This window comes from Rhipicephalus microplus, chromosome 3 (genome assembly GCF_043290135.1).
Source record: "Rhipicephalus microplus isolate Deutch F79 chromosome 3, USDA_Rmic, whole genome shotgun sequence".
NCBI lineage: Eukaryota > Metazoa > Arthropoda > Arachnida > Ixodida > Ixodidae > Rhipicephalus > Rhipicephalus microplus.
The window spans coordinates 40251167-40263319 of NC_134702.1; the positions used below are offsets into that span (position 1 = coordinate 40251167).

Consider the following 12153-nt stretch of genomic DNA (forward strand, 5'->3'; position numbering starts at 1 on the left):
CATTTGTAGTTGCTGTTCTTTGTCACGCATGGTGACGGGTCACGATTCGTTTGCAAGGTATATTGAAGGAAGAGCGTTGTGAGCCACCTCTGCCGCTGGTGGTATCTGTGGCTTCAGTCAGGTTTGATTCCAGCTTTAACCACAACTTTTTATTGTTGGCATTTATCGGGATTTTTCGCTCAAGAACATGCCACTTCCAATTCACTACGGAGGCCGGCAACTCTGACACTGCATTTTCTACAACACGGGCTCTTTAATGCCATAATCTGCCATATTCCAAAGGGGAGGGATCACGTCATTTTCACACGATGAGTTCCTCCCCTCTGTAGTTTTTTTCTGTATCCTTTTCTATTTTTCTTTGCGGTGCACTTTCGGTGGCAGCATTGCGACTTCTGCACTGGATGACTAACCAGAGCAATGTAATGTGTAAAAGTAACCTACATTGCGTTCCAATGGAACCAAAGATTGAGCACAGCTAGTTCCTGGAACATATTTAGTGAATTCGGCTTGACTACACAAAAAATATTGTGAAATTAGTGGTGTTGCCCTTGAGTAATGGTGCAAATTTTAAGGGAAATTTTTAAGGAGTTAAATATTGATCTTCGGTTCTGTCTTGCAAAAATTAGTTTATAGTGAAATGAATAGCAGTACAGTTTTAGATGACAATTTATGAGTCCAAGCTAAGTGTTCCCCTTTGGTTTGAATAGTTTGCATAGCTATTCCTCAAGACGCTTGTGTAACATTTTTTCTTGAGTCAATTGAAGCATAAAACCTTGCCTGTTACACTTGAGGGTGCTGTATCTGCATTGTAGCACATTGCAGCCTGTTGACAGCCACGTATACTTATGAAGAAATTCAAGACAGGTAGTAAATAAACACAAATTGATATCTTCATTATGTGAAGTTGTAATGGAAATATATCTCTTGTTGAGAAAGCATATCAGTAATGCTACATGGCATATATATTGCTTGGTGCGCATTAATAAAACTGTCTCTTGGTGAAAAAGCGCGACACTGTATGAGCTTTCATAATGTCTTCATTTCTCATATATTAACACAAGCTAACAATATATTTGCAAAGAAGATCATAAACTAGAGTTCATGGCATTGTTTTCAATAAATGTGCTACGCCAAATTTTTGCTGCACTGGCACCTCTGCAATGGAACAGGATGTAGACTAGGCAATGTTGAATTGTTCTCGTGGAGCAACTTCCAGCACTGGAGTGAGGTGTGGATGCCTATCGTAAATGGCGTAGTAGCACCTTGGAACTCAGTTGCCATCAAAATAGCCACCAACGCGGTAGTTGACCGCTGCATAGACGAAGTGGCCTTCATCGATGAAGATGGCGGCAGCGTTGGTGATGTTGTCCTGTAGCGGGAACATGCGGTGGCCCCTGCTCCGTAGTTCCCGCACGGTCTCCTGCAAAGGTTGAAAGTTACGACTGTCGCAGATTAATTTGTTCAAACTTGAAGTAGGTAAGAGACGACTGCTGCATGCTTTTGAAAGGATAGCCGAAATGAAATGTTGGCCAAGATTGGCAGATGATGTTGGCTAGGCTGAATGTCCAGTTGTCATATGTGTTAGCAGAGTTTTATGCTGTCCTGAACCCCTTATAGTTTGATGCATTGTGACCCCCGCTAGGGACGTGTTGTCGACTCTTGAAAGCTGGACATCCCTGGTGCGTACCAGGAGCTGCTTTCAAAGTGCAAACAGTCATCCGAGTTTTCACATGCTTCATTAAAGATGCTCCCTTTCGTACAATCACAAGTTTACACCATTAGTGGTGTTTTGCTGTCCTAATCCGGGCATACCTGTTTGTCCCCTTCCACCAATAGTTATCCGTTTCGCTGGCGTTTCTCTAAATCTGTGCCCGCCACTGTCCTGTTAAAAATTTTACGTCACGCTGATAACATGCGTTCGTGGTGTAGATGGGCCGCATGCGAAGTGTTAATAAAAAGATCGCACGCAGCATGTCTATTGCCTTCGGACAAGGTCAAGAAGGCAGAAACTCTTTAAGCAGTACTTTTACTGCTACGGAGTACTTGCAGCATACGAGAAAGAGCTCCGATTTCACTCTGATACGATTCGCACTCTTTTGCGAGTTCATTGCCCTACAACAGTAAAACTCGTCTCTGGCTGGCTTGCGCTTTGTTTTCTTTTGTTTTTTTTTGTTTTTTTGAAAACTCGATGCTTGTTGTTTACGTCACGATCGTTGAGTGAACGTTATTAGTGAATTGAAAGTGGTGGCACGTGGCGTCAAAGGCAGAAGACTATTATTGTCGTGCTACTGAAAGTCGCCGTATACTAGACATTCAACAAGGGTGCTTTTCGTCGGCCTGTTAAAGTTTGCACCTTCGGAGGTGTATATTATGTGAAATCTAATTTTACACCTATAGCGGTATTAATATTCTTAAGGGATGCAATATAACTCAGGCTTTTTATGTATATAAAGAGTAACCAGAGTTGTTCGAGCATTTATTACTACTAAAAAGTACCGCTTAGATATTCGATTAATATTCTTGGGTTCTAGCTCACCCATGGTAGGTCGGTATCGTAGAGAACGCCCTTGATGCTGGCACGATAACGGACTTTGGTTGTGCTGACCGCGTCCGCCATTGTCTTGTTCATCAGCAGAAGCTGGCAAAGCACCTAAGCCATAGACGAAACAATAAAAAATAGAAATTGTCTTTTTGCAGGTCATTCATACTCTAGAACTTGCACAATAGGTGCTGTCTTCGTACCCCTAGTCTCAATTTTCACACAAGGCTGGTATACTGTATGTAAGCACTATAAACAACACGTCTAGCATTAAAATGGAATAACAGTTTCCGGGCTGGAGGAATCTTGCCCGAGAGGAGTAAGACTGGATTTGTTTCCTCGTCGTTGGACTTTTGATGTGGCTTTCCTGCATTGTGATGCTTAATGCAGTGAAGACACAGGCTTTCATGGCGGCCGCTGACGCCGTCGTTGTGGCAGCTTCCCGTCGGACAGCCACACAGGCGTTACATATACCGTATACATAGAGCATTCGTAGCGCGCATGTGGTTGAAATGTAGATCGTACCCTGTCCGTCCGTCTCTGCATCTATCTGTTCGTCCTTTATACAAGTCGGCAACTTCAACGTAGACGCAGGACCTAGCATCGCTCCATCATCGGCATTCACTTGGTAAATCGTCTGCCATTTTTTTTTTTTTTCGGTGAATTTCTGTTGGCTGACCTGTAAAGCTGATGACACAGGTTTTCCGAAAAAACCCACTGCAGCGGAAAAAAAAAAAAAAAGCGGGACGCGCTCACCCACAAACCTTCACCCTCACCTGGCACGCACTAAAAAAATCAAGTGAAACGAAATAAATTCTCTTTCCGGACTTGTGTTCGAACCAGGTCCGACAGCAAGTGCCTTGAAAACACTAGACCGCGCGTCATTGCTTGCCCGATGTGAACTGCACTCAAGCGTTCGAATGCTTGAGTGCAGTTCACATCGAATGCGTTCCACCAACGATACAAAAAATACAATGGAATGCACTTGCTATGGGTGCTTCATTGGAGTATTTTGTGTTGGCTAGCGATTAGCTGGACTTTGCGTAAACTAGATGTCAGGAATTACACATTTCATAAAAATTCTGACCTCAGAAAACTTGAATTCCTATCTCGCGTTTCCGTGATCTCGTTATTATAAGAGTGCGCCCGGGTTTGGTGGGGGGGGGGGGGGGGGGGGGCACACTTTTCAGTCACCCAAGGGGTGGAGCAAAGGCAGCCCTGCACACGGACATAATTGAAAGAGGGGGTGCTGCGAGTCCGGGGAGGGGGGCGCAGTCAGCCCCATACATTCACATAATGCGAGAGGAAGGCACTGCGACGAATCTTCACTCCCCCACCCCCACTGAAGAGGCACCTGCGCCCGCTGTTGATCGTCATGGCCCTTGAGTTTGGGCGCCGTTCTATATGCTGACGAACGCCAGAAAGAACATAAATGACGCCGATTCAGCACGAAAACAGCATTCCCGTGTACATGGACGCGACGGGGGCGGGCACAGTTGAGTGGCGGGTTCAGCTTACCTCGACGCGCCCGAGTTTATATGAACTCGCACGGACAAGTTGAGGTGAGCGGTGATCGCAGCGACGCTTTGCGTCGAGGCGAGCCGAAAGCCCGTCTTCCGGTACCGGTTTCCGCTCCTCCAAGCCTGCGCTCTCGCCGCTGTGGGCTGCGGTTGTTTACGCAGTTGTCGCTCCGCCACCGCGATGGCTATCTCAGCTCCCGTCTTGGTATTTTTTCTTAGTTTGCACCAGCTGTGCTTTATGGTTGTGTTGGTGTCTTGGCTAACACTGCACAACGCGATGGTAGCAGTGGTTCTGTTTCGGCACAGCGCTCGCCGCAGGCGTATCCGCAGCCTGACGCACCGTCCCCTGTTCACCCCTGGCTGGTCTCTCCAGGAATTCGCCGTGATTCATGGTTTGTAACGCCTTTCATTTGTGTACCTGATGCTGTGGAAAATCCTTTGAAGCCCTACACGCGAGTTATTTTTTGCAATAGTTGTGGCTTGTCGCTAATACGAATTAAGCGGCGGCCTGAACCTCGTTGAAAATTTTAAATTGAAAACAATAAACAGTTTTTAAATGAAAATGACTAAAGACCCTCATCAATTCTTGGAACAAAGTGTGCAGTTCCACCACAATTAAGTGCACCGTGTTCCTCTTGCCTCGTACGCTCACCCTGTTTGGCTAATCTGATTTCTGTGGCTTTTGGACTGGACAGCGAGATCCTTACACGATGAATCTTTAATCTGACGGCTTGTAATTTCAATTGGAATGCAATATACATTTTTGAGTAAAATTTCTATCGGCTTACGTAAAAATTCATACGGCCGCATACCATTTTGCCGTAATTTTACACCTCTATTTCTATTGTGCCTCGTTTATGCTTAAAAATGAAAGTAATTTGCTATTTTTTTATATTTCCTTGCAGGATTGGAGTGTACAGCACCACCGACTAAGCGGGCCGTGTGGATGCGAGAACGGTGCCAAGATTGGTGGGACCGAATTGTGGCTACCAACTTCAATGACAATGACTGGCGGGAGAATTTTAGAATGTCGAGGCATAACTTCTGCCACCTTGTTGCTGCCGTGGCGCCATTCATGTCTCCTTGTGAAAACTACGTGCGGATTCCTGTTCCTCTCGACAAGAGGGTGGCTATGGCTCTCTACAAATTAGCAAGTTGTGGAGAATATGGCATTGTGGCCAACCGATTCGGCGTGCACAAATCAACAGTAAAGAAGTTTTTTTATATGTTTTGCCAATCAGTGACAACGCACCTGGCAAAGGAGTATGTGAAGTTGCCGTCAGCAAATGAAGCAAAAAAAATTGCTGAACGGTTTGAGGCAAAGTGCCACCTACCTCAAATTTTTGGAGCGATTGACGGTACTCACATACCAATCGCCGCACCAAAGACCGGCTACCGAGACTTCGTGAACCGGAAGCACTGGGCGTCATACAACGTGCAAGCAGTTGTGGACGACGGAGGACTGTGAGTGCATGTTCATTCTAAAATGCATGGGTACGCGCGCGGGGGCTAGCACATCACTACGTGAGGCACAAAACATATTCTGTTCTGGAATAATTCTAGGCTACATTAACTGTGCTCGGTAACTTCTCTGGTCTGTTTGGGGGGGGGGGGGGGGGGGGCTGAAAAGTTCGAGCCCAGTTTCTGTTATTGGCCATGTTTTGCACAAAATTGATCCTTATTTCATATGTGCTTTGCTACTGCCTGTTCAAAGGTTTTTTTTTACTTGCAGCAGCAGCTACGAGTACCCCACTTTGTATTGTCTCACGTTAGAATTTTCGCTGTGCAGGTTTATGAACGTGTCATGCCGAGCCCCGGGCAGCGCTCATGATTCCACAGCCTTGAAGATGTCAGCGCTGTACAAGCGCAGCGACAACTTGGTGCCGCATGGGTTCAGCATGCTCCGAGGCACAGCCATCCCTTTCATGCTGGTTGGAGACCCGGCCTACCCTCTTCTGCCATGGATAATGAAGGGATACACAGGTAGACTCTCAAGAGAAGAAGAATCCTTTAATGTTTATTTAAGCAGCGCACAGAATGTTGTGGAACAGGCATTCGGTAGGCTGAAAGGACGCTGGCGCATCCTGCTGAAGTGTGCTGACATATATTACAAGTTTATGCCAACTGTTGTTATAGCAGCGTGCGCGCTTCACAACTTCTGCGAAACGCATTCAGAAGGCTATGACGCTTCGTGGGATCAGGTTGTCACGGAAAGTGAATCAGTGCTCTTCCCACAACCCTCAAGCAGACCTCGCAGCGGGGTGCGGTCAGAAATCAGGGACCTTCTCAAAGACCACCTTGCTGCTAATTTTCCACTACGCAGAAGCACACTGGTATGATTTCTGCTCTAAGAATTGTCTATGCAATGAGACGTAGGTAAGAGTTCTCACCATAGTTCCATTAAAATGCCTCGTTTTCAACTGAGTTCAACATTTTATTCATCCATCTAAAATTCAGTGTTGCGAACAAAGTTTTTTTGTTCAGCTTTTACAAAATATATTCATTTCAAGACCAAGTCTTCGTGTGTATGCTAATTGGAACACCTGAGCTACTAACAACCAAAAATGTGCAACAGATGTAAACAAATCAGGCACCGAAACGTACCATTGTCGTGATATGAAGTTAGCTTTATGAAGTAACTATGCTCAGGCATGTTCATTGCCAATCTCTTGGTATATAGCTTGATTGCACTTTCTAGGTCAACTGTCTGTTATCATTCATTGAGACGACTCCATTCATAAAGGGAAGTCAAACTTGTTCGTGAACTGGAGAGACTATGACGATACAGTACCAATGCTCGCAAAGCTATGTAAGAAGCCAGTTTAGGTTTGTGAGAAATGGCATTTTGACTGCTCAAGTGCAGGGTATTGGTCGCTGGGGATTTTCGTTAAGCTTCGTCCATCACTGTCCCAGAATTTTTTTTTCATGAAAAATTTCTGTGCCTCAGCAATGGCTGTACTCACAAAGGCAACATGGCAGCTGTAGACAAGTAATTTGTTTGTTTCAGCACTGTTATAGTGTCAACTGTTTAAAGTGGATAATGCCTGCATACAGCTGGTGTATGCTTGTTTCGAGCTACATGGTTTTTTTATTACTTTATATTGCCAATACCCTTATTTTTAACATTTATGAAGTTTTTTGCTATGTAAATGTACTTTCATTGTAGCCATCCTTTCCTTTGTGAATTTTAAACCGCAGTCCCTGAGTGTGTGTGTATTTATTGCTCAAACTTGTAATGTCATTTTTTTCCCCTGTGGTGCTGTATATTCCCTGGTCCCTTCTGTTGTTAGCACTAAAAGTTGACGCTTTTTTCTTTTCCAATGTTGTCTTCCAGTGTGTCAAAGTTGTGATTTCAATTTTGTATGCAAATAAAAAATTTCAAATATAGTTTCGTCTGAATGGTGCTATAAATTTACGCTTTAGGCTATTTCAAGCAAAAAAAAAACAAACTTTGAAGCAATTTTTGCCTTCTACGGTTGAGGCTCCATTTTGTGAAACGTTATTTGAATTTCTCAATTTAAGTTTTTTTTTTGGCTCTACCCCGCTGTTGCCTTTAGGCTTATATAAAGGTTTCTTGATTTTGGGAAGTTTCTGATTTAAATAATTTAATTCATGGGTCCCGGGCGACTTTTCAATCGCGGTTTTACGGTAGTCGTGTCCCACTGCCGTTGTGTGTATGCATCGTACTTGTGTTAAGCAGTAGAAACCAAGTGGAATTCCAGACAACGGAATGGGTGTGATGTGACCATCTTCCACTCAGGTCCTAGAATTTCCTAAGATGCACAGCATTAGTCTCTCACTACTGTGCCTTGTTTGTTATCCAAAGAGGCAGCGAGGCGAGACATTGCACTGTGGCATATCTGAAAAATCAGAAGAAAGGGCAAACGCGTAAGCCTGGAGGTGAAATACTGGGCTGAACTCAGTAGCAGTAGGCGACAAATGGGTAGATGTTTAGGGGTTTTTATTTTGTTAACCACACACAACTCCACACATACATTGCACACACAAAGAAAAGTTGGTCTATTGCTTCGGAGCGTGACTGTGTTCTGGCAGGTCGGACATGAACGGTGGCATTTGGGCAGGAGGAGGGGTGTGCATGCCTTGAAGACTGCTTAGAAGGTTGGCCTGATGGGCAAGAAACTGTCCCATAAGGGCTTGTGTTCCCTGCAAGAAGGAGTTTGTGACTCCTGCCAGGAGCTCCTTCATATTTTCATGCTCTCTTTGGAGAAGCTGATTTTCCATTTCGAAGCGAATGGTATTTTGCTTCTCTTGCTGCTCAATGTTCTTTTCATACATCTTATCCAACACCTTTTCAAACGTGGTTGTCTTGCGGCGCTTCGGGGGGGGTGTTGCATCAGGGGTCAGGTTTCCACGTTGTGTTCCTGATGTGCTTGGTTCTCCTTGCGATGGCGTAGATGTTGCAGCTGAAAATAGAATTCCCATGAGAGAGCCTTTTTCACATTTATCACAGCCTCTTTAGCTTTTTTTCTTCTTCAGTCTTGTGTAGTTTTGTCTCATCCATTTCAGAGGGGGATGTAATTGACCTTGATGTTTTATGTATGCTCCTTTTTATGACATGTGTAGAAATACGTGGTCTGTCTGCATGTTGGCTATAAGGCGAGTATGTGAAAAAGGCTTAACCTCTTCAATTTGCAAGTGCTACAAGTGTTATTTAATACTTTGTATTTTCCCACATATATTATGGTCTGAGGCTTTACTGTGTATGGAGGGAGTCTAAGAATCGAGAAAAGTAATTAATATCTCGAAGAATTCTTGTACATAGAAAAACTGAGGAACTGTGGAGTAAGTCTTTTAAAAAGTGACTTGTGCCTTAGGGAAAACATGAGCCGCATATGTCTTGGAACACCTGACCACACTTGTTTTGCTGGCAACTTTGTTCCAAGAGTGGACATGACCTACTATGAACTCATGTATATGCAGTAAATAAAGCTTGCAGGCATGTTCTCTGCATCATTTTTTTCAGTCATATTGAACATTGAAGTAGGAAACATGACTGCTGTGGCATTACAGCGCATAAAGAAAGAACTTACAGGTTTCTAGATCGTCGGACGCATCTCCTTCCTCTTCGCTGCCATCTGCAATTATAAGTATTGGATTAGTGCATTTGCCATAGGTCTTCATTGTAATCAGGGACGGGAATATTGACAGTACAACCATGTGCATGGTCAATTCATGATCTACATTTATCCTGCGTAGCATTCCTTGCCGAGTAGCCCATTACCTTAGACTGTGGAATGCCCTGCCTTCAAACAAAAATGCGTGACGGGTGGAGTAACACATTTAATTGTTATAACCGAAATGGAGATAATTGGTCAAACAGAATTTTATCGCCATAAGAGCGCAAATTCCCTTAATTGGCCATACGTCATTATCAATAAAAAAAAGAATAACCACAATTTAAAAATATCACAAGAACGAAGTTACGAAATAAATACATAGCTCATTCCACGCTAAACGTTCCAGGCAGTACGCTCGACCATCTCCGATAAGAATATAAAATTTCATGGTCAATCGTTTGACTACACTAATCGCTTCCATTTTTGTTTTGAGACCAGTTTTCGGTGGAAATTTTTTCTAACTCCCAGAGCAATTTAAATATCGTGGCAGCGCCCAATAACTAGGTTGTGAAAAAAAAACTTGTGGGTAGAAAAAACGCAGCGTTTCCTTGGCACAACGCATTCACAGCTACTAGGTTGTCTCAAGATGTTCTTTGAGGGGAAGCAATGCGTTGTTCTTGGGCGATATTTAAACATTTTTTACAGTTCTTACAACTTTTTATGAGATAATGCAGCTGCATAATTTGTTTGTATTACTGCGCAGGAAAATGGAGCACGAACCAACAAGCCGGCTTTGGTGCATTTAGGAGGCTGCCGAGGAACCCTCGGTGCAGTGAAGTGCGCTTACGGTCCGCCGTTGACAGCCTTGGGGGCAGCTCAATATAAATAATATTTTCTCGCGTAAAACAAAGATTCGTATTAAACTTACAGAAATAAATATCGTTTCTGCACCCTTTGAAATGATCCAAAGTGTATATTTTTATATGGAGCGCCACACAGACCGATAAGTGCCTGAACATGAGCAATATTGCAAATTTTTCAAAGTTCATGTGCCAGCGCTTCCAAACTACTGTCTTCGCGACTCGTGTTTTTCCCCCACTTACCGTCAACAATGCAAGCAAGCTATGCAGCTGCGTTGTCTCTGGAAAAGTTGAAAAGCTGTAAAAATTTCTGACTTTGGTCAAGAACACTGCATTGCTTCCCCGCAAAGCACATTAACATACACTAGTGGTGAATGCGTTTTAACAAGGAAATGCGGTTCTTTTCCTACCGACTGGAATCGTTTTACCGTGCTGCGTATAATATTTCACTTTTTCGAAGTTTCGTCGCAACCTAACTGCCACCATATTTAAGAAATTAAAATTTTCTTTAGAAAATTGGTTCCAAAAATGAATAGTGTAGTAAAGTGACCAACCACTACTTTTTATAGTGTAATCGTAGATGGTCTAGCGTACTGTCTGGGATATCTGGCGTGGAACGACCCTCATATCCTCCAAAATCCGAACACTAAACCCGAAAAAACGTTCGAAATGCCTAAGTCCATTCAGGGATTCATGAAACACGAATTAAAAAGAGCGAAACCAACCCTGGACTACGCTTTTCCTCTGGGGGAAATTACATGCATTGGTAAAGGCACTTAATTTTTGTGATAAAGTCAATTTACACCACTTGCAAAAAAACCCAAAACAAAACTTACGAAGAATAAAATACCCGAAAGTATTTGCCTTTTCATAGTCGAACCTGGCTGTGAAGAACGCAAAATAAATGCAAGCGGAGTTGGAATGCTGCGCATTAGTAGACAATTCTGTGAATTTACGCAAATGTATTCTGATGGCGAGGTGACCAGAAACTTTATTAAAGCGTTCATGTGCACGTATTTGAGATTTCTGGCGCACAAGCCGATTTCCTGCTACGTGCAGAGCAAAATAGCCGGTCGGGAGAACGATAACCAACAAGCTCTCGTAAAACGTGCCAAGCAAGATTTAAACGTAAAAGTGATCTGCATTTACCGCATAACAGAACGATGTCTTCGGCGGCGGTGTCAACGCCGTAATCTCTTGCTTGCACCATCGGGCGGTCGCCAAGCAGAAGGCTCATTTTGTCAAACCACTTCCACTTTGACGGCTCCCCGCCACTTTTGCATAGGAGCAGGCGTTCCTGCGAATGCCAAAAAAGTCATTAGAAATTAAAGCGCCTGCAAACTTTTCGAATCAAAGCGAACAGGGAGGTACTTACAGCCGTGAAGCGTTTCTTCAAATTCTTCCAACAGGTCCTTATTTGCTCCCACCTCCACGTCAGGCCCTGTTCCTTCAAACATCTTTCCAGGTCCATGAATATGTCCTTATTTTTTTGCCGCTTGCTATCGAGCAAATCGCCCAGTTTTTTCTCGTTGACTAAAGCTAGCAACGTCGTTATTTCATCATCTGTCCACACGGTGCGTGGAGCCCGCGAGGATGTCATCGTGCCTAGCGCGCGCGTACCGGCCGACAGAGAAAGAGCAACGTCGGAGTGATGGGGACAGGGGAAGCGGATGTCTTTCGTGTCCTTGTTGTCTCTGTGTCGTCGTTTGGTCTCGCGCTATAACTATCGTCATGCCATACCAACTAGCCCAAGCTGCCACACTTCTAAGGGCGGGAGAGGTCACGAGCCGTCAACTCAGCGCGACCGTTTATACATGCTCTTTCTGAGCGCGGCGAGTTCGGTGAACCTACCCCCTGTCTCCGGGTCTCGCCGCGACGACTCTCCGCCCCGACGTGTCCGCTTATACATGGGGAGGGCGAGCATAAAGAAAGGAAAAGACCTTTTTTTTATTTCTCTATGGGGCGAGTCCAGAAAACCTGTTTATTTCGACTCAACGTGCAGGGCGGGGCCTCGCCGCGATGACGTAGCCACCATTTTCTTTTTTTTTTTCTCTCTGTCTCTCTCTCTATCCGTTTGACGGCGCGGTACGCGGTCGCTGGTGGCGTGCACTCCACGTGAGCGAGAAGCGTGCACTGTCTTGTTAAGTGGCCGGAAA

General features: G+C 44.4%; 2 protein-coding genes across 3 annotated transcripts; one reads left to right on the top strand and one right to left on the bottom strand.

Annotated features, from left to right (window-relative positions):
- Positions 1-4240: 4240 nt before the first annotated feature.
- Positions 4241-10097, top strand: LOC119176184 (uncharacterized). Of its 2 annotated transcripts, XM_037427349.2 has the most exons (4): positions 4241-4451; positions 4965-5523; positions 5849-6042; positions 9901-10097. In XM_037427349.2, the coding sequence occupies exons 1-4, from the start codon at positions 4241-4243 to the stop codon at positions 10020-10022; spliced, it is 1086 nt and encodes a 361-aa protein (XP_037283246.2). In that variant the 3' UTR covers positions 10023-10097. The 2 variants fall into 2 exon arrangements, with proteins under 2 accessions (XP_037283246.2, XP_075745417.1); XM_075889302.1 differs by lacking the exon at positions 9901-10097 and having other exon boundaries at positions 5849-7446.
- On the bottom strand, positions 8004-12130 carry LOC142803692 (uncharacterized). Its single transcript, XM_075889304.1, has 4 exons — positions 11373-12130; positions 11147-11294; positions 9111-9155; positions 8004-8483 (listed from the first exon to the last, which is right to left on the bottom strand). Exons 1-4 carry the CDS (start codon positions 11595-11597, stop codon positions 8080-8082), a joined length of 822 nt encoding a protein of 273 aa, XP_075745419.1. The 5' UTR covers positions 11598-12130; the 3' UTR covers positions 8004-8079.
- Positions 12131-12153: the final 23 nt, after the last annotated feature.

Excerpts from the sequence above, each read along its gene's own strand:
- LOC119176184 (XM_075889302.1), top strand. The coding sequence starts at position 4,241 with ATGGCTATCTCAGCTCCCGTCTTGGTATTTTTTCTTAGTTTGCACCAG. Across the intron at positions 4,452-4,964 it reads GGAATTCGCCGTGATTCATG|GATTGGAGTGTACAGCACCA; the intron begins GTTTGTAACGCC and ends ATTTCCTTGCAG. Across the intron at positions 5,524-5,848 it reads GTTGTGGACGACGGAGGACT|GTTTATGAACGTGTCATGCC; the intron begins GTGAGTGCATGT and ends TTCGCTGTGCAG.
- LOC142803692 (XM_075889304.1), bottom strand. The coding sequence starts at position 11,597 with ATGACATCCTCGCGGGCTCCACGCACCGTGTGGACAGATGATGAAATA. Across the intron at positions 11,295-11,372 it reads TGAAGAAACGCTTCACGGCT|GAACGCCTGCTCCTATGCAA; the intron begins GTAAGTACCTCC and ends TGGCATTCGCAG. Across the intron at positions 8,484-9,110 it reads GTCCGACGATCTAGAAACCT|CTGCAACATCTACGCCATCG; the intron begins GTAAGTTCTTTC and ends TTCTATTTTCAG.